Source organism: Melozone crissalis, unplaced genomic scaffold (genome assembly GCF_028551555.1).
Source record: "Melozone crissalis strain CALT ecotype California unplaced genomic scaffold, PUWL_Pcris_2 ptg000004l_1, whole genome shotgun sequence".
Classification (NCBI taxonomy): domain Eukaryota; kingdom Metazoa; phylum Chordata; class Aves; order Passeriformes; family Passerellidae; genus Melozone; species Melozone crissalis.
The window spans coordinates 35,731,974-35,756,750 of record NW_026535782.1 but is presented as its reverse complement, the minus strand read 5'-3'; the positions used below and the strand labels follow the sequence as shown (position 1 = coordinate 35,756,750).

Below are 24,777 nucleotides of genomic sequence, written 5' to 3'. Positions count from 1 at the left end.
GAATAAGTATTGTTATTAAAGCAGTTTGATGACCTCTAGTTCTGTCAAATATAAAATGGGACAGTAAGTGTCTCACATGTATTTAGACCTGATGGGGATCGTAGCAAGAGAGAGGGAGAGCTCTATGCTAAAAGGTAAAATAAGGTGATGGCAATGGGGAAAGAAGATTTTTAAGGTGAACAATCAGGTAACTTGATTTATTGTGTAAGTTTCTGTGGAGCCTAGAGAGGCTGAAGAAGATTTGGGTTCCTAAGTACTGAAGTGGTGTACCAATTTGGAGGCTGTTTGCTTGATTTAAAAATTTTGTAAAAAAATTTTGTAATATATTAATTAGGATTACTGAGGTCTGATTGATGCCACTTTTTTTTTTTTTTTTTTTTTTTCCTGGAAGGGGGAAAAGGTGGGGAACTGAACTTTAATCATGGTTGTGCTACCTCAGTACAACATTAAACTACAGAAGCAGTGATAACTTGTCAGGATCCAGGACATCCCTCTGGCTGTCCTGAGCAGCCAAGACCCCTGTCAGGGGTCTCAGAGACCCTGGCACAGAGCCCAGAATGCCTGTGGTTTTGATTATGACCCATGGAGCAAATTACCAACCTTAGATGAAGATCTGCAAGCCATTACAAATTAAGTAGAATGATAGTGAAAAAGTAGGTTTTGGGGTTTTTAGAATGGAGATTAAGGGAGGCAAGATGGAGGGATCTGGGCGTGTCCAGTCTCTCCTTCTTCTTGGCCTCCACCTTCTGCTGTGCTGTTGGCACTTACAGATTGGTTTAGAGTAGCAGCTCGCTGTCTAACATAGGTGATAGGTGTTGGAAAGTAATTGTAAACATTGTACACGTAGTTTTTAGTATAAAGATATAACACTGCCCCGGGGGCAGGCAGTGCACCTGGAACTGTCCTGCTGAGTGGACCTCGGCAGGGCAGGAGTAAGAATTTTATAGATAAGATACAATAAACAACCTTGAGACCAAGAAATGAAGAGCCCTGACTCCTTCTTCAAGCGCTGGGCTGGGAAAAGAGACTTTTGAACTCTTCTCGGGGTCACTCTGACAAGCTAAAGATCCTGACAATAACTTGTCTTAGAAGACCTCAAAAGCAAATACACATTCAGACAGCCTCAGAGTAAAAATGTTAATCTTGAGAGATGAGTATCAAAATGCCACTGAAGAACTTTGTAGTAGAATTTCACAGCCTATTCAAAATCAGTTGACTGCATGATGTTTTGCCTTGGGCAAGTTACTTATTAAAAGTAGCTCATTTGACCCAGAGCTGTGTGTTTTGTGTGAAGTTTGTAACCAAAGCTGATGGGCAGACTGAGCTTTAGATTTGCCTTAATCTTCTCAGTAGGCAGCAGTAGAAGTTTCTAAAACTTGGGTGTCTTTCAGAGCAGGATTTTTAGCAGAGTTACGACCTCCCTGCAGAGCTGTTGAGTCAGCACTGTCAGGAGCCCAGCATTGTCCAGAAGAGGCATGGGGGGTTTGAATGGAAAACCGAGCCACGCTCACGTGGTGTGGCACCATGCTGGTGGCGGGGCCGAGGGCGGTGAGAGGCTCTGGGTGCTGGGCTGGGCACGGAGCACCATCTGCCGGCATGTGTCGGGAAAGGCGCTGCTGGCACCCGCGGCTCGGCTCCGGCTGCGGGCGGAGTGAGCCCGGCAAGGGGATGAGCGCTGCGGGCAGCTTCGCAGCTGCGCGCCGGCTCCTCAGCACAGCCCCGAGCCATGGAGCTGTGGCCAGGTGCGGCCGTGCAGCTCTGAGTCCTGCACAGGACAGGGACAAGTGCTATCATAAAAAAACCCAACAAAAAACCAAAACAAACAAAACACCCAAACAAAAACCCCCAAAACTGGAGTGGGAATGTAGTTATAATTTTATGATACTATTTGCTGCAAATCTACTTTGGATTAAAAATGTCTCTAACGGTAACTTTCACACATGCTTTCGTCTTTGGGACTGGAAAAAGAAATAAGATTTGAGTGTTTGTTAAAGCCATAGTTTTTGATAAAAAAGAATATATATAATTGAAAAAGAATACCACTAAATAATTTTTGTATATACACACACATATTTATATAAGTATCAGTATATATTTTTATAAATAATACTTATTTATAAAAAGGTATATTCACACTTTTTTTGTGTGTGTGTGTGCAAAGAAGGCATTTTTTATATAGAAGAGTTAATAAAAATACACAAACTGGTATTTTTGCCTCGATTTTGACTTAGTGCGAGAATATTTTCTGTGAATCTGATCTCCTGAGCTCTGCCAAATATTCTTGAGTTTTGGCATTTGTGCTTTTTGTAGTCAGTCCTGGTTTCTTCTGTGTTTTCAAAAGAATGTTTCTTTGTCTTCAGTGTTGGCATTGCTGACAGCATGTATTCAGTGAATGTTCTGGAACAAAATTCATACTTGCCAGACCTTGGTTGTGTAAGTCAGAAGCCTAAGTTGTATACAGTCAGTCTAACTCTTTTTCTTAGGGAATGAAGAGAGATCAGGTTAGCATCTAATTTAATGAATAATTTAATGTTGATCCTTGTGGACTGGGATCAGGGAGCACACAGACTCAGATGCTTTTTTGTGCACTTCATGTAGGTAGAATGAATCGAATCCACCACCCTGCTAGGACCATTTGTGAATCAAACTGTAATTTTAAAATATTTGTATTTATTTAAAGCGTGTACCAGTCAGCTTAGCACTTCTCTTTATTTACACAAATAAGTACTGATTGACCTCTTTTGTTCAGTACCTGTTCCTTGTCTCAGCCTCCGTGTAGATACAATGAGATGATCTGTACAGTGCAGACACTTTGAGGCGTGGGTTGAGAGAGAAGTCACTGTCCACTTCATCAAATTTAATCATCTGGTGTTAGCAAATTTGATGTAACCACATTTTTTCTACTAGAAACAGAATTGAATGAAAGTTGTGGCTTTACTATGTTTCTTTCTAAAACTTCAGAGACTGTTGAAGATGTTATATGATGATGCTAAAATTCCTATACTCCCTCAGTGTTAGGAAGATAATGGTATTCCACTGCACACAGGGTGAGATAATTTTGCTTTCTGAAATACCAACCCTGATACCTTGAAACTGCAGAAGCATCTTGTATTTTTTTTACAAAAAATTCTGAGTCAACACCTTTCAAAGTACTAAGTAGTAAATTCTAATAGCTTAGAAAGCAAGTGAAGTAATTTGCCTGAAAATTGATTTTAAAGCTGGTGTGAGCTTTTTAAGAGTCATGGGGATTCTTGAAAATGCTGTTGAATCAGCAGTATTCCATCACTGCTGTTTCAAATTAAATCTGACTCTACAAGCAAAATACTTTAGATATTACAAAGGAGGGTCATGAGGCATCAGAAATGAATTAGCTTTTAAATCAATATGGGAGTGACTAAAGCATATGCATAATTGAATTAAGTGAAAATTCTGCTTATAGTTCCTCTTAAAACCACTAACCTTCAACAAGAGGTTTGATTAATATTTAAGCAAGAACTTCAAAAAGAGTTGAGTTTTTCTTGGAAGAATTTAAATCCTTACTGTTGCACTGAAGGCAATAAACTTATTAGTAATAATAAATCTCGGCTCATTTTCTATATCATAGCATCAAAAGTTTACATAAATACCAATATTTTGGAGAAGTAGAGGATGAGTTTGTTTACTTGTTTTTTTCCTTGTTGGTTTCAAGTGGAACTAGTCTTTAGCTAAGCTAGAAGGTTTAAAAACTGAAAAAGACCTCCCAAAGTTAGACTTTGTTGTGGGCAAACAGAATGAGCTTGGCTTTGGGTGCAAGTTTTGTATTGTTTCTTGGGATTTTGTGACCTGTTTCAGAGATATAAATCAAAGTTCTTTTTCTAGCTAATGGTGAGAATTAGAAGCAAATAAAGTATCATCTCTGGATTTTGAATGAAAGTTTAAACTTATTGTTTACAATGCTTATGCAGCAGAAACTGTGAAACATTTTATCCGGATATTAGCATTTTTATCCTATACATTTTACTCCAGAATTTTTAAAAATTTTACAGTTGACCTAGTACTAACTTTATTAAGTCATTGGTGGCAAATAGCATTGAATAATTTTTGAAATCTTCAAAGTATAGCTTCACTGCTTCTTAAGTAACAGCTATCTAGAGTTATAGAACAGTTGATTTGCCTAGATAATAAAATTAATTTATGTGAGCAAATTCAAGTGTATTCTCTTTGTGGCAGTCACTTTTTGTTCTTTGCCCTTCTGCCTGTTATCACCTTTTGTCTGTGCAAGGATGCAGGCTGGAATACGTACAGTAAGTTTTTGTTCCTGGAAATTAAGCTGGCATAGTTTCTTTTTACTTTGGGTAACCTTGTAAACTGGAAGTTTCTGTAATTATGCTCTGTCGACATTTGAAGCTAAATGTTGCACACCAGGTAGCAGTTTTTCTACTTGGAAAATGTTTAAGTGGCTGTTTAGTATCTGTAATTTTTATACTGATGGATAACTTGCAGAACTCTCTTTGTGATTAGTCCACAGAAGAAAAACTTGCTCTAGCTCAAGAAGAATTAGTTTCCAGCAGGAATCGAATTGCTAGCAGTAATCAACAGATTCAGGAGCTGAAGAAAGCTCAGTCTGCACTGGAGCAGGATGCATCAAAGAAAGAACAGCAGCTGGGTGAGAAGACCAAAATGCTGCAAGATCTTCAGAATGACAGGGTAAATGCCTCTGCCTTTTGAAATCTCCACACAGGAGATATCACATCCACCCCATGCAGGCACCCTTTATTATTTTCTGATTTGAGAGCATAACACTGTTGTAGTGCATAGCAATAACAGTTCTACTGAACCTCTGGTGAAAAGAGACAGTTGTACTGAATTCGGTTCAGAATATGCTTTCATTTTTCTAGACAGGTGGGAAAACATTATTAGTTTTAAATCTAAAACTGGAATCATGCTGCTAATTGCATTACAAACTATAGATAGATAAATGGCAGCTGTTTCTCCATAGTTACAAAGTTACCAAATAGTTTTTGGGCCCTGAATGTTTTTTGTTTGGTTGGGTTTTTTATTTTGTGAATTTGGAAGAGGTAACTTTTCTTGCACTTCTATTTCTCTTCAAGATTTTGAAAGAAAAAGATTTGGCTAATGAAAAATGTAAAACGGCAGAGCTCCAGGAAATAAGGAACAGACTTGAAAAAGAAAGTGCCAAGCTGGGTGAAGAGCTTAAAGCCTGCAAGCAAGAATTTGAGAAGGTACATTGAGACAAGCTAAGTCTTCTTCATGTGTTTGGTTATGTGATGAGAAATATGTGTCTACTCAGTAGATGTTTTCTGGAATGGCTTTGCAAAGATGGTTACTGTAAATATTGGTAGTACAGGTAAGGGAACCAAAGCTCAGATTTTATTGAGCTCCCTCAGCAATGATGTCTTGGTTGGTGATGAGCCCCAGGGCCTAGTGAGCCAGTAGGCTGCATAACTTGTCTTGGCTTCAGGATGGGTTGTATGTCCTGGCTTTTCTTCAGTTCCACTGTAAATTCACTCTGCATACCCCTGTTTGACTATTCTGAAATGAAAAGTGGTCCAGAAGAATCACAATGGTGAAGTTTTCCACATATTCTAGGCACATCTGGGACTTCTCAAGGATGCATGGTAGAGATGAAATTCTCTTACTGTTGTTTCTTAAAATGTCTTAAAAAGTTACAGTTGGGGAAGCCTCAAAGAAGGCAAATGTCAGGAGCTTCATAAAAGACTAACTCTCTTCCAAAATCATAACAATCAGTTGAGCTCTTTAAAGGTTAAAGGTTGAGAGGATTTAATGAAATAATTTTTAGTCTTCAGTGAAACTAACCGTTTCATGCCACACTCTACATATTCTGGTTTTTTAGTCCCTATAAAAGCTAAATTTCCTAAAAGGCTGCAGTTTGTGTTTTCCATAAGCAGTTATATTTGCATCTGTTAAGCACACTTAGTTTAAATTATTGCACAAGTATAAATACAGGTACAATTCCCTATACATTAATAAAAATAAAAGAAAATAACATGATTGCTTACAGCCTTCAGATGTTCTTTTGTTCTCCATTGTTTAGAAAATGGTCTGTAATTTTTAGGTATAAGTCTGTACTTTGTTTCTCTTGAGCACTCTGTGCTTGGGGAAAGGTATTCTAATTCTTGTTGTTCCTAAAATCTCTATTCTAAAGAATAATATTTATGAAGATGTAAAAGGTGTGCACACCAGTATCAGCTTAATAGTAATGTCTTCATTTCCCTACAAGCAATCAGACTTAGTTAGACTTAATTTAAGCCTCCTAAAGACTTAAATTCTGTTTCCCATCTCCTAGCAAGGAATAGATTTATATGTATCTGTAGGGCATCCTCTTGTTCTGAGGATATGTTCTTTTCACTGTCCTTGGTTTGGTTTTAACTCATATTGTGAATTTTGATTTATGGAAAATGCTCCACCCCTATTATTCTGTTAGAACCTGTACCCTTGACTGTGTAAATGTAAGGAAAATTATTTCTGTTAATTAAATGAACTGTTCTACTTGAGTTCAATTACAGAAGAACAAGTAAAGCCATTATTTACATCATCCCATTTGCTTAAAAGAGAGTAATTTTTTTATACATTGAGGACTAATAGAAACTAACTTTCTTCCATCAGCATTCAGTTTTACATTGTCATTACAAAGTTTTTAACCTCATTATTGCAAACAGAGAGCACTGTGAAGTAAATTTTAGAGCTGTACCTAAAAAATGACAATGAATGCATCTTTTCAAGGAGTGGTAGGAAACAATTCAACAGATCTTCCTCTCTACTTTAGTAGAAACATATATTAAAATTATCTTAAAAATTTAATGTTGATCATAATATAAGTTAAAAATCTTTGATCATGAAAATCAGTGATACTTTACTCTATAAAATCATCCTTTCTTCTAGTGATGAAACTAAAAATTATCACTGTCCTCTCCTAGGAAAGAATTACAATAATTTTAATTTAAATCAATTTACACTTTCAGAGTTGCTACTTTAACTTTGAATTCTATATCCTAACAGGAGGTGACAAATCTCAAGGATGGAAACCAGCTATTGATTCAACAGAAATTAGAACTGCAGGGCAAAATAGATACTGTGAATTCAACTCTGGAACAGGAGAAACAAAAACATCAAGCTGTCAAAGATCAGCTGAAAAAGAGAGAAGAGGAGCTGAAGAAAGAATGTGCTGAAATTGAAGCCAAACTGGTTAGTATATAGAGAGAATGAGACTGCTGTTTTATGAACATGCCTTCGGATTTTTCCAGAGACAGAAAGGATGCAATGGGTTGACTTTAATTTCACTTTACAGGAGCTTTTAAATGACAAGATAAAAAAATCTGTGAGGCATTTAATGGTGTAGGAAAATTCAGTGAGGTGACAGCCTTGTCTAGTAGAGTGTGTTGATTAAAAGTAGTGATTCTATTGCAGTAAGATTCTTTGGCTCAGTTAAATGTAGGGAGTAGGGAACGAATGCTTGGAAGCTTGTTTTTAATTTTCCCATTGTTTTTATAGCACACAGAGAAAAAAGACAAAGAAGAAGAAAAACGGAAACATGAGGAAAAAGAGACCAAGCTCACCATGCAGGTGACAGCCCTGAATGAAAACCTGGCTACCATGAAGAAAGAGTGGCAGAGCAGTCAAAGACGAGTGAGTGAGCTGGAGAAGCAGACAGATGACTTACGTGGGGACAACGCTGTCCTGGAAGCAACAGTCCAGAATAATCAGGATGAGAGAAGAGCCTTGCTGGAGAGGTAAGCTGTGGTCATGACTAAGGAAGTGTAGTTTGAGAAATTAAATGAACTGAGGGTGAAAACTTGAGTTGATTTGCGATTCTATGTTCATGCTTTATTTAAATTTGTATTTGCTCTTAGTTCCTGGGCTGTGGGTGCAGTTTCCAGAGTGCAACTCTCTGTCATCTCTACCAAAGCACAGCAAGAGGTTTTGGGAACCAACTGTGCTCTTTGTGATCATTCTGTAGAAAACAGGGCAGGCTTATCAGGATCTTTACTAATTAACAAAGCTACAGCTCTGTGCTTGCTCTGAAAGATTTATGTCCATCTGTAAGACCCTTCTAAATCCACTGGGCTTCTCTGAGATTTCAGGTGTATAGGCTGTAGCTTCTCATCTGTTGTGTCAACCTTGTGGGGCCGGGCAGGGAGAAGTTCTCTTACCTGAGCTAACTGTCCTTCTCCATCACTGTGAGGTTCCCATGCCTTGATTCAGTTTGAATACATGCCCAAGTCATCCAGAAGCCTGGAAGAGACCCCTTAAGTAACACAGAATTTGCATAGGAAATCCCAGGTGTGCCCACTACTCTGTGTTAGGAGACTGAGTGTAATTGGATTAGATAGACTAAAGTTCACAAAGGAGGCATTTTCTTCCTCCTGAAAAGCTGCAGTTTTATTTTCTCCCATCCTGCTGTTGTCTCTACAATATATTTAAATCTAAGGTAAGCAGAGTGCTTTTCCTTCAGACAGCAGGAGGCCTTGCAAAGCAGCAGGAGCTACTTGAATGCAGTGATTTCCAGGGTAGAAGAAATACCTGTGAGACAGGAAGCTTTCTTTGTCCTTATTTCCTGACATGTTTGGTGAAGGCAGAGGGGAAAACTTCTGTCAGTACTGTCAAGCTTGGTGGTTTGACTTCTGAGCAGTAGACCTTGGAAAAGGATGGGATCAATTCAAGTGAGATCCTCTTTCTTTGGCAATCCCTTGCTGTACTGTGTTGAACTCATCCTGTAGCTGTTTACAGCTTGGCAGAAAAATACCCTTTGAAATTTGGCTTTGAGCAGCTAACTGAGTTTCAGCTGATGGGAGGTGGCCTTGGTAGAAGAAAAAGGTTTCTTTTCTGCCCTATTGCCTGACCTGATCTGCAGCAGCTGGTTTGGGAGAGTGTCCCATTGCACAGGGGTGTTTACCAGGGCTTGCTGTTGAGGGACTGCCTTCAGCACTGTCCCTGGCTTGGGGTGTAACTCCAGGTATTGATAAGCTGCAGATACTTAGGAGCAATGCCAGTATAATCTTTAACTGATTGTTACAACAGAATGTTTTCCTAGTTAAGGCATCCAAGAACTTTTCAGAGTAAGGATTTTTTTGGCTGGATTTTATGCGGGTAAGTTCTCAGACTGACAACTGGCTCAAAGGACACACAGTGTACATTGTCTTAAATGCTTTCAGCTGACTGTTTCTTATTTTGCCTCAGGTGTATAAAAAGTGAGGGAGAAATTGAAAAGCTTCAGGCCAAACTTGTAGAAATGAAGAAAAAGTTGGACAATACAACGGCTGCAATGCAGGAACTTGGCCGAGAAAACCAGTCATTGCAGGTATAATTTGATTTGAAGCTATAAAACCTGTTGATTCTCTGTTTGGGATCTTAGGAGAATTTCAAATTTGTGTCAGTTTGGTGATGGGTTGCCTTTCTAGAGTGAATTAAGGTGTTATGTTTGTGGTGTGTGAGGGTCTGTCTGTGTGTTATTAAATCTGCTTATAGTTTTGAAGCTTAGAAGGTTTCCTCTCTGAATAGCCATAAGCCCTGAGTATCGTGACAGAATTGGTGCTTTTATTTTGCAATAGGTAATGCATGCTGTGGAAATAGAGGGTATTAGAGGAAATAGACATGCAATTTTTAAAAAAGCCTGATTTTTTTTTACATCTTCTGTATAGATCAAACACACACAAGCTCTCAACAGGAAGTGGGCAGAAGACAATGAGGTACAGAATTGTATGGCCTGTGGAAAAGGCTTTTCGGTGACAGTAAGAAGGGTAGGTGTGTTCTACTCTGTGGCTATGGTGTTTTTCTATTTTTATTGTTTCCAAACCCTTGGATTGGATACAGCCTTCAGAAAATGGCCTGAATCGTGCTGTGATTTTCAAGACATCTCAGAATACAGTTATTGTTTAAAGTGCCTTAACATATTAAAAATAATGGCTGTGGAGCTTGCTTTATTCATGATTCTTTTTCCATTTTAGCAGCATCAATTTATAAACAGAGTTAAAATGCTTCAATTCCCAAAGCAAGCAGGCAAAATTACTGTTGTAAGCATATTTACAGAAAATATATTTATAACTGATCTGAACTAGATTTATGGATATATGGAGATATATATATATCTCCATATATCCATATGGAGATATAGATTTATGGGTATAAAAAGAATGTAATTTGGTTGAAATTAGATATGTGTGAAAATATGAGGCATCACTATGATCTGGTGCTTTGTGACTATACATTTGTAAACATGGAGCAGAAGAAACAACTGGATGTGTTTTTGGTCTGGAGTCAGACCTTGCTTGAAATACTGCTATGGTCAGCTAAGATGTTATCATCAATTGGCAGGGTCTGCCATTCATCCAGAGATGAGCACCCCTCCAACAAGTGGCTTTGCAATGAAGTAGATGAGGGATATTTGTGAGGTTCATTTTTGCAGAGCTTCCTGATATAGTCTTAGGTGACTCCCCCTGGCCTGCACTATTTTGGTGATGTTCTTTGGGTAGTCTTTGAACAGAGACTGCTGGATCCTTTGATTCAAGGATAATTCTCAATGTGAAAGCAGGTAATTACGTATAAGAAGAATGTATTTCATGTGACCAGAACAAGCTCAAGAGAACAAATTCAAGAGGAGGATGAACTATTTTCTGTTTTCTGAAACTGAGATATTCTCTTGACTCAGTGAAGCACTTCTGAATGTTTTAATCATATACCCTTTAGAAAGGATTTACTGAAATTACCTTCTCTCTGCTATGTGACTGCCAATTAAAAATTAAGAGTAATTTTTGAAACATGGGAGTTGACTTGACATGATAGTGGTCTCTATTAGTGATCACTGCCACTGATATTCAGCATGTATGTTTCTTCTCTTTTGCAGCATCACTGTAGACAGTGTGGAAATATCTTTTGTGCTGAGTGCTCAGCAAAGAATGCCTTAACTCCTTCTTCCAAGAAGCCTGTCCGAGTCTGTGACACTTGCTTTAATGACTTGCAAGGATAACTGGCTGTCGTGAGTGACAAAGAAAGGTTACACTAAAATTTACTATTTCTGTTGATGCACTTCATTCAGCACTCAGACTACTATTCAGTTTGGACAATGATTGTAACACTTGGCAAAATCTAGTATATTTTAAAATGTTTATTGATACCAAGCAAAACTATTGTATTTTTTCGTGAGACATGGGCTCAGATAATTCATAGCTTACTGACATTCATCATGGAAAGAGCTTTTATGTCTAGATTAGAACTATCCAGTTATTTGTAAATAAAGTTTAAACAGAGGAGTAACAATGTATTTTTTTATCTTTTATTTTTTTGTTCAAGAGAAACGGCATTTATGTGATATTGGAATTTATTCTTGTTTCCTTCAAAGACAAAGGAAGATGCAAACTTGTGAGGATTTTATGTATCAAATGTTGCTGTAAAAACATAACTAATTGTTGCATTTGATTGTGTATCTGATGGTCTTTATAACCCCCTGTGATTTGTTTGGTTTTTTTTCTATCTCTCTGGTTCTTGTTTTTCTTTCTGAAGTTTGAACTCCACAATGAGGGTAATGGCTGGACTCAACTTCAACTCAGTTTATTTGCCCACTTGTATTATCAGCACCCAAGTCCTTATCTAATACAGCACTTGGGTGCTGGAACACCTTTACATGTGCTCTATTGCATAGTTGGTGTGTGAGTGCATCTGTCTTTCTGAGAGAGTTATGTGTGAACAAGTGATGAGACAAAGTTTATCTGGCATTGTAGCAATATTATGCATTACAATATTTCATCCCATAGTGATTGATTTCACGTTTACAAATTTGGTTGACACATTCTAATATTCAAGAAACTCTTACATCATGTTGTTTTGCATTAAAAAGCAAAGAAACAATGCTGGTAGAAGCCTGTAGCACATCTCTGCCCCTGCCCATACCCTGGAAGCATTGAGAGATCACTGCTGTTCTAAGGGACATCCAGACCTTCCAAGCCAGGCATCCAACTGAGAAAAATTATTTTTTGAGACAGCTGTAGTTTTTCTGGCCTTTTCTTCTGTCCCTTCCTCAGCTTTTGGTGGAAGAAGTTGAACTCCTGTAACACCTAACAAACCTCACTTTTCCATTACTCCATCTGACCCCCATTACCAGGGGCTCTGAAGTGTTATGTTAATTGTGTGATTTAGTCTGCTTAGAATGGAAAACTGGCTTTGTTATAAGCCAAATAGTTCTAACAAAGAGGCCAATATGTATGACAATAAATATTTATTCATGCTTTCTGTACTGGGAACAGAAGTTTCTTGTGCAGTTCGTGTAAGCTCCATACTTCTTTTTTGTTGTGATTTTGTTTGCACCTCTTCATTTTTGCTTGCCTGTCTCTAATTTTTCCTTCCTTTCTGTCTGGTATTTCAACCCTTAAGATTATATTTTCTAAGGGTATTTCAAACCCTTAAGATTATATTTTCTAAGCAGGGGTTATGCCTTCCAATATTTAGGAATTTTTTTTTTGTCTTAAATACCCTAATAAATTCTCTACCCCTCAAATGCTTCAGTATCTTACCAATTTTTGCCAGCTGTTCAGAGAAAAAAGTTGTGTCCTGAATTCCTCTACTTCTTTTCTGAGGCAAGGAATCAAATTCTGTCACAATGATGGTAGCTTAGTCATCATTAGGAAGGTTTGTTTGCTTTTATCTAGTTACAGCTCTATATGTGAATGAAGAAGTGTCTTCTTTATAAAAAATGTCTTGATTAACTGTCAAGTGAGGAAACTTCGTCCTTCTACTCCAGAAGTAGTGATCTATATGTTTCATATCCTCTTTCACCTTACCCAGCAAGTTCTACATTTGCACTGTCAAGGAGTTCTGTTAAAATTCAGTTCTTATTTCCCAGAAGACAGCTGAATGATGTGACTTGTTCTTGTCATAGTAGAAGGGTTTGGGTTGCAACTGTGGTTCATACAAAACACTGACCTGTTTTTCTGGTTTGGACTTGAGTTGCTGGCTCAAAAAAGAAAAACAAACTGCTGCAACAATTCCATATGAACAGAGCCTCTGGACTCCCTGTTTCTCCTCATCAGTATAACTGTTTGGCATAAGAATCTTTTGAATAGAAAATATGAACAGAATCTCTGCCTCTGGGATTTTTTTTTCTATTTATTTGTTTACTGAGAGAAACAAAAAAAATTGCTTTATAGTCTTTCTTTGTCTGGCTTTAGAAATGTGGGAAAAGTAGAGATGTGACGGTTGTGCTCCAGCATAGATGCATTCTGCCCTTTTGTGTAACACACAAGAGCCTTGTGCTGTTCTTTGGGTGAATGACAGCCACACAGAACAGGAGGGATTTTGAGCAGGAAGGGAGAAACTTCCCACAGCTGCCTAAGATTAAAACACATGAGGCAGAGGAAGATGGGGATCTTTCAGTGGAACTTGGAAAGTGGTTAGAAGATTCAGTTGTGTTTAGGCATTTTGCTTTTGATTGGGAACATATGAAAGCTCAGGAGTGACTTCTTCAGTGGTAGAAGCTCTGGAAGGAAGCTCTAGAAGCTCTCTTAATTCAGCCTTTTGGGATATCATTGTATAAAGACAAGCAGAGTCACCTTTCTCAGCGGGCTGCTGAAGCAGTGCGGTTGGTTGACTGCAGATCACACCTTGAAGTGGAGCTCTTCAGCTTCAGGGGCAAAACCAGCTTAATTTTTGAAAGTTGCTTTTTGCTGCCTAGTTTATATGAGCAGCTTTTAGAGGAGATGGAAATGCTTTTTGAATGCACATTTGTAGAAAGAAGGATTGTTAAAATCTGGAGGAACAGTGGGGTAGAAACTTTCATGTTTGAGCTTTGATTCTGCAGCAATAGATCATGATTTCCACAGCTTTTCACTGTGAAAAGTGAATTTATGACTCCATGGCTGAGTCTCATGCTCCTTGTTTTGTACTTGTAACTCTTGGTTCTGGTCTGTATTTGTTGACAAGTTGATGGTGGACTGACTCTATAATACTTGGCTTCACTGCCAGGTTGGAATCTGTGTTCAAGCTCAAGAAAATATCCCATAATAAGGGAAACTGAAAGGTGAAAAGCTGTGTATTTACAAATATGCTTGCAGAATCTGTTTTGATGGGCATGTTTCAGTAGGAATGTGGGCTTTTTGTTCCACTGCCTTCTAAGTAACTTGAAAACCAAGTAAAAAGTAAAAAGCCTGGTGACTATTACCACAGTAAAAAAAGGATTCCAGTCAAAACATTTTAATTCACTGATTTTTGAGACTGCAGACACAGAAACAGAGGGGAAAAATAATAAAATGGCAGAAGAGACGGACTCTTGGAACTGGAGAATGCATAGTTATGTGTTTTTACAGCTTCTAGCAATAGGCAGAATGCTCTGATTCCCTGAGGAGTGGCCATTTTAGAGGAAGAGGTGAAAATGATGGCAAAACCAGCACTCAAACCAGTAGGTTTGTGGGATCCTCAAGCAGCTTTTGATTGCTACTCCTTACTGTGGCATCAGGAATGGGACAGTGAAGTGTGGGCTTTGTTCTTGAAACTGTGCCATCTGCAGGATACTCCATCCACATTCAGAATTGCTGCAGGAGCAGAATGTGAGAGACCAACTGCTTCATGGGCAGAAATAAGCTACAGAAGCTTTTGTAAATGTGTAAAGGATGGTCTTACTAAGGGTGGGGAGAGGTTCTTTTAACTTCCTGGAGACAACACCTCTCTTCCCAGTCAAAGACTCACAGTCCCTTGGATTTTTGCCCCACAAATGCCAAATCCTGCTGTTCCACTCTGGCCTTATGTCAGCAGTACATCACACTGGAGACAGGTAGCATTGCAGAGGTCCGTGGCAGGCTTTTGATCTTAGCTGGCTCTCCTTCACTGTTATTTATTTCTTCTCCCCACGTACTCCCTAATGTAATCTTCCCCCTTCTGCAAATGTTGAATGAAGAGGATAAAAGTAATGAGTCACAGTAGGAAAAGTTGCTGTCTGGAGATGAAGAGACAAAAGGAATTTTCTGCTGCAGCTTCCAACAGAGGCAAGAGGTTTAGAGGGATCTCAGTTTTCAGCTGGTTTCACTCTCTGGCACAAATGTCCATGACTGTAGGGTGAAATGTGGGTTTTTGCCTCTGTTTTTGGAAGGTGTCAAGTAACCAAGTTGCCATGGAGTGTGGAACACAAGGTACACAAGAACAATGAGTAACTACTTTTGTTGGCTTTGGGACCATTAGGGTTATTTGTGAACCCTCACTGGAAAAGCTTTTTTATTAGTGAAGCAAGAAGGGATTTGGGAGCAGAAGCATGGAGTAACCTCTCTGTGTTTGTATTACATGAGCCAGAACAACTGAGCTTCTCATGCTAGATGTAAGAGAAATGACATTCATAAAGGAACCTGAAAAACTCAACTGCTTTTCTGGATTATTAAGTGTCAGTTCACCATGGAGTGGAAACAAATGCTTGTTACAAAACTTAAAAATTTTATGGCCAGTACTCAGTGATGGACAGAAAAATATTGGACCTGAAGTTCAAATAGATTCTAAACTATGCCAAGAAGAATGATATTGTGATTTGAGTATGTAGAAACTGATAAATTACTCTTCTAAGTACCACCTCTCCTGCTCTCATATTGTCAGAGACCTAGGAAACAACACTGTCATTTGCACTGTGCATTTTTGGCTGTTTAAGAGAATCTATAGTAAGTGGAATGGCGTCATGTGCATTGCATGTGTTAGCTGTAGTCATTGGACAGCAGGTTTATAATCAGCTGGATTTTTCACTGTATACATTTGGCCCTAAGGAGAACTGCACTCACAGTTCCTTTTTCCAAAAACGCATCATCTGAGACCACATATAACAAAAACCTTGTTAGTCACACACATGTCTTTGTAGAACTTAATTTTAAGATTATAAAATGAGAAAAGAAAGAATTTTACATATTTGCAAGGATCTTGCCAGTTGTCTGTTTCTTTGGTTTTGAAATCTTGACCTCAGCATCCATTTTAGAATGAGTTTAAAACTATTGTCCAACATAGGCACTCCAAAAGGACTAATTGATGTACTTTTCAAAGCCAACTGTAATTGCATGTAAGTCCTGCCATTGAAATTTGGTTTTGTGGTGTTTTTTCTGTTTCTTTTTAAATGGACACTGAATAAAAAAGTTTGCATGTTTAGAGAGAATATTAGATACCACTTAAGTTTCAAATAATGAAGAGTGTAGGTACTAGGTTATGTAATAAACTCTGCATATTGTCTGTAGCTCCCCACATACTACACACTCACTATGCAGTGGATAGAGAAGTGTCTGTGCATTTAAAGACTGATGAAGCCCTGCTACCCCTTTGGATCAATATTGTATGAAAGCAGGAGCCTGGAAGGCACATTTTCCAATTTTCCCTCCCCCTGTGATGGAAACTTAAAACTAAAACCAAATTTGTCTGTATTTTGTGCTTTTTCTTTGGGTAAAGAGGGCTGGGAAAGGATGTTCATTGTTAAATGTCAACAGGTCAGTGCTGGCAGGTCCAGGCCACTGCTGTTGGCTTCATGGCAAAGTCCTCCATTGTACCACGCTGGAGCTTGATTCCTGGCACAAAAGGGATGTTGGAAAGAGCATCTCGCTGGGTTAGCAAATACCAGAACTTTTTATAGTAATATGTCCAAAATGCTGCTTGTATAGAAATAGTCACTTTTGTAAGAAAAGAAAAAAAGTTACAAAAAAAGTCACACCGCCCCAATTTGATGCCATCACATAAGATTTAATTTAAGCTACCTCTCAAATGTGAAATTCAAACATTAGGTAAGTTTAATAAGGTTTTCTCACGGTCATGTTATGTAAAAGTTATAGTGAATGCCAAAATTGCAAAAGTTTATCACCAAAAGGGAAAATAGTTAAGTTTTTTTTTTTTTTAATGTGTATTTGAAATAATCCAACAGTTTCAAGTTATTGTGAACTCTCTTAAATTCTTTTAACTTCTGTAGCTTCAACCTTGCAAACTAGCTGCTGGACAGGAAATAAATTAATAATAAATTAACATCCACAAGCTTTCATAATTAAGGCCTGCTGGGTAAAACCAATTTTGTATGGAGCTTTGTTGTTTGGTTACAGATAGCCTCAGTCACCAAATGTACCATTCACTTGGTCGTGGTTTTTTCCTTCAGTACTCGAGATGTGAACTTGATGAATGGTGTTCTGTAATGGATGCGTGCCACAAATTACATGGTCTCATTTGCCTCTTTTCTGACTTTTAATGATCAGTTTATTATTGCAGATGTGAATATTGTTCATACGGCTTAATTTCTGTATAATTGTATAAAATATAAATGGAAAAAAATATAAGTTTTTACTTGATATTTAGAAGTAATGTATTATAAAAGACTTATGTTGCAGTTTTACTTACAGAGTACTGTACTTCTAAACTGGATCATACCATCTTGGTAGGTGTAGATAGATTTTTTGCATGAGTCTGTTTTGGTTTTATTTCTTTTTAATTGAAGTTTTATTCTCTTAAGTTCTGCTTTCAGTGTTTGTGTTTACTACTTGTGATCATGTAGTTGTGCCTTACATTGTGAAAGAATTTAGTCCAGTGTGCACTGTAATTCTTAAACTCTGTGATCTGGAAGGTGGCTGTGGATTTGAGTGGGAAGGTGACACCATGCATCAACGGGTTCTGTATAAACTATGATGAATTGTTGCTGAAATGTCATTTTTGTTTTCTAATATGTTAAAGGAATGACTATTAATGATAATAAAAAAATTAGACCTTTCTAATAGACCAGGTTATATCATTCAAAACTACCTTGCTCTGTTTCAGACAGCAAAGCTACATTGAAAAGGTGGATATATAGTTTTACAACTATAGATGTACTGTTCTTGTAGATGAACTGTTCTTACACACATGTAAGAGCAAGCTAAATGTTCCAGTTTCTTAGAGTTGCGGGGAGCTGCAGCAAAGGCTTTGACATTCCTGAGAACACAGTAATAATGACTGTTTTTCAAATCTGTTCTTTTCACAGGTTAAATTCAGAGTAGTCTTTTCATTCCCAATAGCTGTGCAAGGCTGCTGAGTATCCCACATTTGGTGAAAGTCCTTCTGTCACTGTGTTCTCACATCACAGTCGATGCAGCTGGACAATTGGCATAACTGGAAAACTCAAAAAGTGGCACTTGTTTTATTTTTTAGACCAATAAAGGTCTCACTTGTGAAATGGAAAGCTCTTTCAGGGTGGAACTGTGTTGCAGAGAGAAGCCAGATGGTTAATGTGGGAGATCAGTCCTGAGCCACTAATGAATTATGGAGGCATAACCAAACAACCCATGTTTAGCTATTGAAGCAGGGGCTCTGTGTGGATATGGAGAAAGATGGACAAGAGAGGTCTCCTCTGAAATTGGGTTTGAATTGGGAAGTCAATTTCTCCCTCAGCTCCTTCCTGAGGTATGTTTCCCTTGACACCACAGAAGAGCCTGTTGAGCTTGCATCTCCAGGCAGACAAGCCTGTGTGTAAATACTGCCTTCCCCTGGGCTGTCCTCCTTGGAGACATGCTGGCCAGGAATGACTGCTTGTCTGCTAAACTGAGTAGACCTGGCTAAAAGTTGCTTTGTTAAAAAGTATCCAAAGTGAAATACCCTCTCCCTTCTGCCAGCACATAAAGCACACACCTTAGTCTGTCAGGTGTGGCTCCTCTGGGCTTGAAATACCTTTGTCCTGTCAGCACTGGTTTCAGGATGCTCTGAGGTTCTGGTAAGCCTTTGGTGTGGTGCAGTGTGCAGCTGAACATGGGATCAGGAGATGGAGCACAGCTGTGTCAGCCAAGTTGTGGCAAGGCATTGGCAGCTTGTGTAATGCCCTGGTGCAGATCTGTCTGCACTCTGCTCTGCCCTCCTGCTTCACACATCCCCCCCTTGGCATGGAACCTTATGGCTGTTCCTTTCCCAGGAAGGAAAAACTTGCCCATGATAGGCACAGGGGAAGAGCAGGAATTTGTGTATCACAGTGGCCAGGCTGCATCTGGACAGCACTGGACCAGGTAAGTGCATACATATGTATACATTTATCCACACACTCAGTATTAATGCAAAAATCATCTTGGGATATTATAGGTTACTGGGTAGAGACACATAAATATCAGAAGCTATGGCTACACAATTCTAATTTAATGAAATTTATTAAAACAGTTTCAATGATGCAATAACCCTTCTAAACTTCTCTGGTGAATGAATTGTCCTTACCAACATAGGGGTTTTTTCCCTGTTATGCTTTCTAGGAAATGACAAGCTCTATTAAAACTTCCTTGGGTGGCAAGAACCTTCCCTAGGTGAAGCAAGGAGCATCTAGGAGTGACACATTTGTTGCATGGCTCATTCCTCTCCTCCAATTTATTCCTACATGATGTGGTCTATGCACCATACTTTTGTCAAGTCAGAAATTTGTTAGCTTCAGAGACATAAGACATTGTATTTATATTATAAAATAACTATATTATCACCACAATAATCTTCCACTGGCTCTATCAGTGCAATGCTGACATTATTAAATTTCAGAGGATTCACTGGGAAAGCAGAAAGCAGTTCTTTTCTTGGTTTCATGTTGTGTGGTGTAATTGGAGACTGCTGGTTCTATCTGTGACATCCATGCTTTCTGTAACAAGAAAAAATATTTGTAAACCAAGACAACCTAAAAATTTTCCAGTAAGTAAGATGCATAAACATCCAGAGCCTTTAGTTTTATTTAGCCTCTCTTCAGGCTTGTGCTCATAATTGCTGAAGGAAACATGAATTATCCCACAACTGAGACTCTCCCAGTTGTTCAGGCCACTGCATGCTGCTGGAATCTGTGTCTGAGGCCAGGGATTTCCAGCAAATGCATCTATTTTTGGTTGGAAGGTAGGATTTTAATGCTCTGTTTGTAATGGTGAAGTTTGTTACAGGCTATTTCACCCCTTTCTTGTGATGTTTATTCATCAGCTTAATGCTGTCCCTGCAGTTGGGTTCCTCATTTTTTTGATTACGACAGCTCCTGTTCTATCAGCATCACAAGTTCTGTCTTCTCCAAGATCTGCCATGTGCTGCCAACTGAATTTCAGTTTCTGTTATCATGCTGACAGCATTCAGGTTTATGTTTGCTGTCATCCAGGTATGAGGACAGGGAATGATGTAGAGATAATTTCAAATATGTAACTTCCTTCTCTCCAGATAGTCTGGTGACAGAAGTTGAGTTGTCTCTGAATTGCTATGATTAAACATTGGACTAACCCTAAGAGGATTTATCCTTTGGACTAAAACCTTTAAAGGGCCCTTTCAACCCAAACTATTCTGTGATTCTATGACATTGAGAAGATGGTAGCCCTGGTATGAAGGCAGTTTTGGAAAAAGAAGGTCCTATTTCAGTAACAGGAGAAAGTAATGACTTCTTGAGTGGATAGCTATTCCAAGTACCAGCCAGTGACTAGAAAATGGAAAGAATTCACTCAGTGTTTCTTTTAGAACAAGTCTACCACCATTTACTTGTAAGAATTAGTATTTGTGGTTATCAAATTTCTGTGCATTAGGTATTAGAGAAGGAAATTCAACTTACATGAGAAAGCAAAATACTGTGAAGTGCCCGACACACTTTCAGATGTTATACACACTGCTGTTACTAGTAATGTGACATGGTGTGAAAATGAGGGGTAAATTTATGTAACAGTGGAATTAATCATACCATCTGTTCAGTCTGAAATGGCAAAATGCATGTTTTGAATAGATGAGCATGAGACAGTTTTCTGATTTGAGTACTAGTGCATGTGAGTTGGGTGTAGGGGGGGATTGTTTTGGTGTTGACTGCTCTAGAGGGGCTGACCGTCTTCTGTGACACAAGAAATGGATATTTTTTTTTTTTCAATCAGAATTGATAATGTTTTTCAGCAAGAATATGCCCTGCTAACCACCCTGATAGAAAACTGGAACATGTTCAGCAGCAAAAATTCTGTAACAAATATGTGAGCCAGAGCACTGGGGTGTTATTTTGTTTTGTTTTAGTTTTGGTCAAGTGTCACAACTGTAAGAGATTCTTATCACAGCATGACCACTTTTAGGCTGCCACCCTCCTTTAGGGAAAGCATAGTTGGGTAATTAGAGAAGAAAAAAAAGATGTGTTACCTACCTTGGCAGTCTCTGTCTGAGCTTGTAGCAAGAAGAGTGCTATGCACTGCCGATACCTGTTCTCATGCTGAATTAGAAAAGCATTCCGCAGGCTGAAGACTGTGGAAAATGTAAAAAAGTGATATAAATGCACCTCAGACAACTGTCAGTCCAGTTTTATATCCAATTTTTTCATTGTTTATGATCAAAGAAATGATATATGTAAGCATCTTTTTTTATTTCTAAAAGGGCAATTGCACCCTCATAGGGTGAGTTAATTTTGTTGTGTAGGAAGCTTTCTTATTTCAAAATGTAAATTCTACTTGCATTTTTTAAATTTTAATTGCTTCATCATTGTGCAGCTAAGGTGCTTTTGAGTCTACCTGAGCATCATTAAGAAATATTTCCCTTCAAAGTGGCCTAAATCATAACTGAAGTTAAAGAAAAACAAATATCAAAAAAAGAAGTCCTGTTTTATTTAAGTCTGTATTATGGCTGGCACATGGGGAAGTGGCTGGTGCTGTCTTTGGGTTCTTCTTGGGTCTGAGCTGGTGCTCCTGGGGATGCCCAGGCATAGTGCCTCTGTTCCCTGCCACACTTTTGTTCATGAGGGTGACTGTGAGCATCATGTAGTGCATTTCTCTGCAAGGGGACAAAGTGACACCAATGTCACACATCTGGAATAAAGGGGGAGGTTAATCAGAAAGAATGTTGCTGCTTACAACCTTTAGAGCTGGGTTCCTACTATTGTATTTACACGTAAAGTTATATCTCTTGTCATGGTGTTTGCAGGTAGTTCTCCTTTTAGGGTACCTTCCTGGTGTTATGAACTCACCATTTTATCTTCTATTCCTTCACTAATGCATAGGCGGCTTTGGAAAAGAATTATCAGCCTGCTGCCAAAAGGATATTTGTAGGATATTGCAACATATATTTTTTTTCTAATACTTGCATTGAGCTTTGTTTATTTTCAAAGTGATGTCAGCCTTCAGCAAACTAACAAAAGCAAAAGTACTTGCTAGATCAAAAATCAGGATTTCATTTTTGATTAATGTGATGGATCATATGACCTTTCTGAGAACATGCTAACTAATCTTTTAGTGCCGCCAGTAATAAAAGTCTCTTTGAGAGTGCAGATAAATTGGCAATGTTCCCCAAGGTCACACATTCCAGACAATATTAAATATTTTTCTTTCTCCTGCAATGGGATATTTTCTGTTGACATTGGAATGTTTGCTTGTTGTTTTACAAAGAATGGTGGGAATCCAAATTGCAATCTCCCTACAGTAATTTTTCTCACTGTTTTTATTGTACCAATAAGACCCCCAAGGGGTCCTGTCTTAGGATGGGGCTTCCAAGGTCTTATGAGACTACAAGTGAGTAACACTTACCATGGCTACAGCTCTAGTAAAGCTGGTAAGAATATATGGGAGAGAAGTCAAGCAATGAGGCCAAGGGTGCAGGGAAGGGTCATAACCAGTGGACAGAGCCTAGGCTGGAATGCCAAAGGCAGCTTTTTCTATTCTGATGATTGCAGCTGGATCACAGAGATAGAAAGACCCTGGTTAGGAATCTCTATGGGAAATGCTGGCTTGGGAAAAAAAAAGTCCAGAAATGTTATTTCCATCTCCATTATGGTTTTTATGGCAAATCTATTAGGTGCAAACTGGAGGGTGACTGCACTGCCTTCTCCAGCACCCGAGGAGCTGTTGGCCTTGCATTTGCATTCAGCCTGGGCTTACATGGGATGTGGGGCTGCCCTCCCCTCCAACCTGCAGGCAAGAGGTGGCTGGTACTTTTACTCCATTTCTACTGGTTTGGTAGGGGAGCTAATTAGGCAGGCAGACAGTGCCTGGAACATGTTTTAAAAAAAGGTTATTATTCTTTGTGTTCATCCCCTTATCTTGTCTTTAGTAATTTGCCTTTTATTGCCTACCTTTATATCCTCTCAGCATTGATGCTGAATGCTAAATAGTCTGGGTGAATGTATTTCAAAGTTATCATAAATTTTACAGACTCTAGGTTGATTTTCCTTATCTGTTGCTTTCTCACAGAGCACTGTAGCTCCCTAAGCTCTTCTTTTCAATCTTTAAGATAGGACGACCCTGGAGCCCAGAGATTTGTATTTCTTTTCATTCTCTTTGATATAGGAGTCTCCTGTGATCTTGGCAGTGTTAGACTGAATCAATGAATCCTTAAGGCTGGAAAAGACCTCCAAAATCATTGAGTCCAACCTTTGACTGAACCACCATGTCAGCTAGACCACAGCCCTAAGTGCCACCTCCAGTCATTTCTTGAACACTTCCAGGGGTGCTGACTCCACCACCTCCCTGGGCAGCCTGTTCCAATCCTTAACCACCCATTCTGTGAAAATATTCTGGTGTCCATCCTGAACCTCTCCTGGTGCAGCTTAAGGCCATTTCCTTTTGTGCCATCGCTGCTTGCCTGGGAGTAGAGGCCATCTCCCACCTGGCTACAGCCTCTTTTCAGGTGGTTATAGGGAGTGATGATATCACCCCTTTTCTCCATGCTAAACATCCCCAGATTCCTCCTTTTAGGACTTACTCTTGAGACCCTTCCCAAGCTTCACTGCTCCTCTCTGGGCACACTCTGGATTTTCAATGTATTTTTGTAGAGAGTGGCCTGGAACTGGACACAGAATTTGAGCTGTGGTCTCACCAGTGCCAAGTACAGATCTCTTCCCTGGTCCTGCTGGTCACATTATTGTTCATACTGGCCAGGATGCCATTGGGCTGCTTGGCCACCTGGGCACACACTGGCTCATGTTCAGCTGGCCGTCAACCAGCACCCCAGGTCCTTTTTCTCTGGGCTGCTTTCCAGCCCAGGCTCATAATGCTGCCTGGTGGTGTTGTGACTGAAGTGCAGCACACAGCACTTCACCTTACTGAATCTCTTGCACTTGGCCTCAGCCCATTGATGCAGCCTGTCTAGATCCCTCTGCAGAGCCTTCCTACCTCCCACTGGATCAACACTCCCACCCAAATTAATGCCATGTGTGGCTTAAAGCTTCCCTTTCTCCCCTCATCCAGGTCTTTTATGAAGGTGTTAAACAGGACCAGCACCAATACTGAGCCCCGGGGAGCATCACTAGTGACTGGCCACCAAGGGGATGTGGCATCATTCACCACCAGGGTGAGGTGTGTGGGAGCCTGCTGCGTCACAGGCTCAGACCAAGGGGAGGCCTGATGGTGCATGCCTGCTCCCTGACCCAAAATCTGATTTTGGTGACTTCAGGAACCTTGTTTTGGCAGGGTAAGGCTGGTCACTCTCTGTGGCAGTCAGCCCTCCTTCACTCCACACCCAACTGCACAGCAGCAAGGATAGGAGAAGTATTCCCCAGTGATGCATTTGGATGTCTGAGAGCGAGGAAGCATTGATGTGTGCTGGGTGATTTCCATCCTCTCAGGAGCTGGTGGAGATGTGAGTAGGAGCAGTAGCAGGAGGTAAATCTCCTCTCCAGCCTCCTTGAGAATGGCTGCTGTGTTATGTGGGAGGATATCTGGGAGAACAATGTAGTGGTGCAGCTGAAAAAATGTTGCAAAGCTAGTTGGGGACTGAAAATGTTCTTGGGGTGAACTGAAAGATTTGGGGTTTGAGATACCCTTGGTTTGAGAGACCATGTTAGGACAGTTAGGAAAGGGAACACTTGGCTTGTGAGAAAGAAATCGTTGGAGTCTTGCTGCCTCCTTTGGG

The 24,777-nt window shown here is 39.4% G+C and overlaps 2 protein-coding genes across 4 annotated transcripts in view; one reads left to right on the top strand and one right to left on the bottom strand.

Moving 5' to 3' along the window:
- Nucleotides 1-16,673, top strand: part of EEA1 (early endosome antigen 1) — a 66,495-nt gene extending 49,822 nt beyond the window's left edge. For 2 of the 3 annotated variants that reach the window (XR_008482894.1, XR_008482893.1), the window contains 8 exons: nucleotides 4,501-4,686; nucleotides 5,091-5,222; nucleotides 7,021-7,206; nucleotides 7,513-7,751; nucleotides 9,199-9,319; nucleotides 9,660-9,758; nucleotides 10,862-12,367; nucleotides 12,400-16,673. Coding sequence is in view for 1 of the 3 variants with exons in the window: in XM_054272799.1 (XP_054128774.1) it covers nucleotides 4,501-4,686; nucleotides 5,091-5,222; nucleotides 7,021-7,206; nucleotides 7,513-7,751; nucleotides 9,199-9,319; nucleotides 9,660-9,758; nucleotides 10,862-10,984 (1,086 nt within the window). In the remaining 2 variants the exon portion in view is untranslated. The other variant, XM_054272799.1, reaches the window with a different exon arrangement.
- Nucleotides 16,674-19,474: 2,801 nt separating this feature from the next.
- Nucleotides 19,475-24,777, bottom strand: part of PLEKHG7 (pleckstrin homology and RhoGEF domain containing G7) — a 28,968-nt gene continuing 23,665 nt past the window's right edge. The window contains exons 16-17 of the mRNA XM_054279641.1: nucleotides 21,086-21,183; nucleotides 19,475-19,582 (exon numbers count right to left, since the gene is read on the bottom strand). Coding sequence (XP_054135616.1) covers nucleotides 19,475-19,582; nucleotides 21,086-21,183 — 206 coding nt within the window. The remainder of the gene's footprint in view (nucleotides 19,583-21,085; nucleotides 21,184-24,777) is intronic.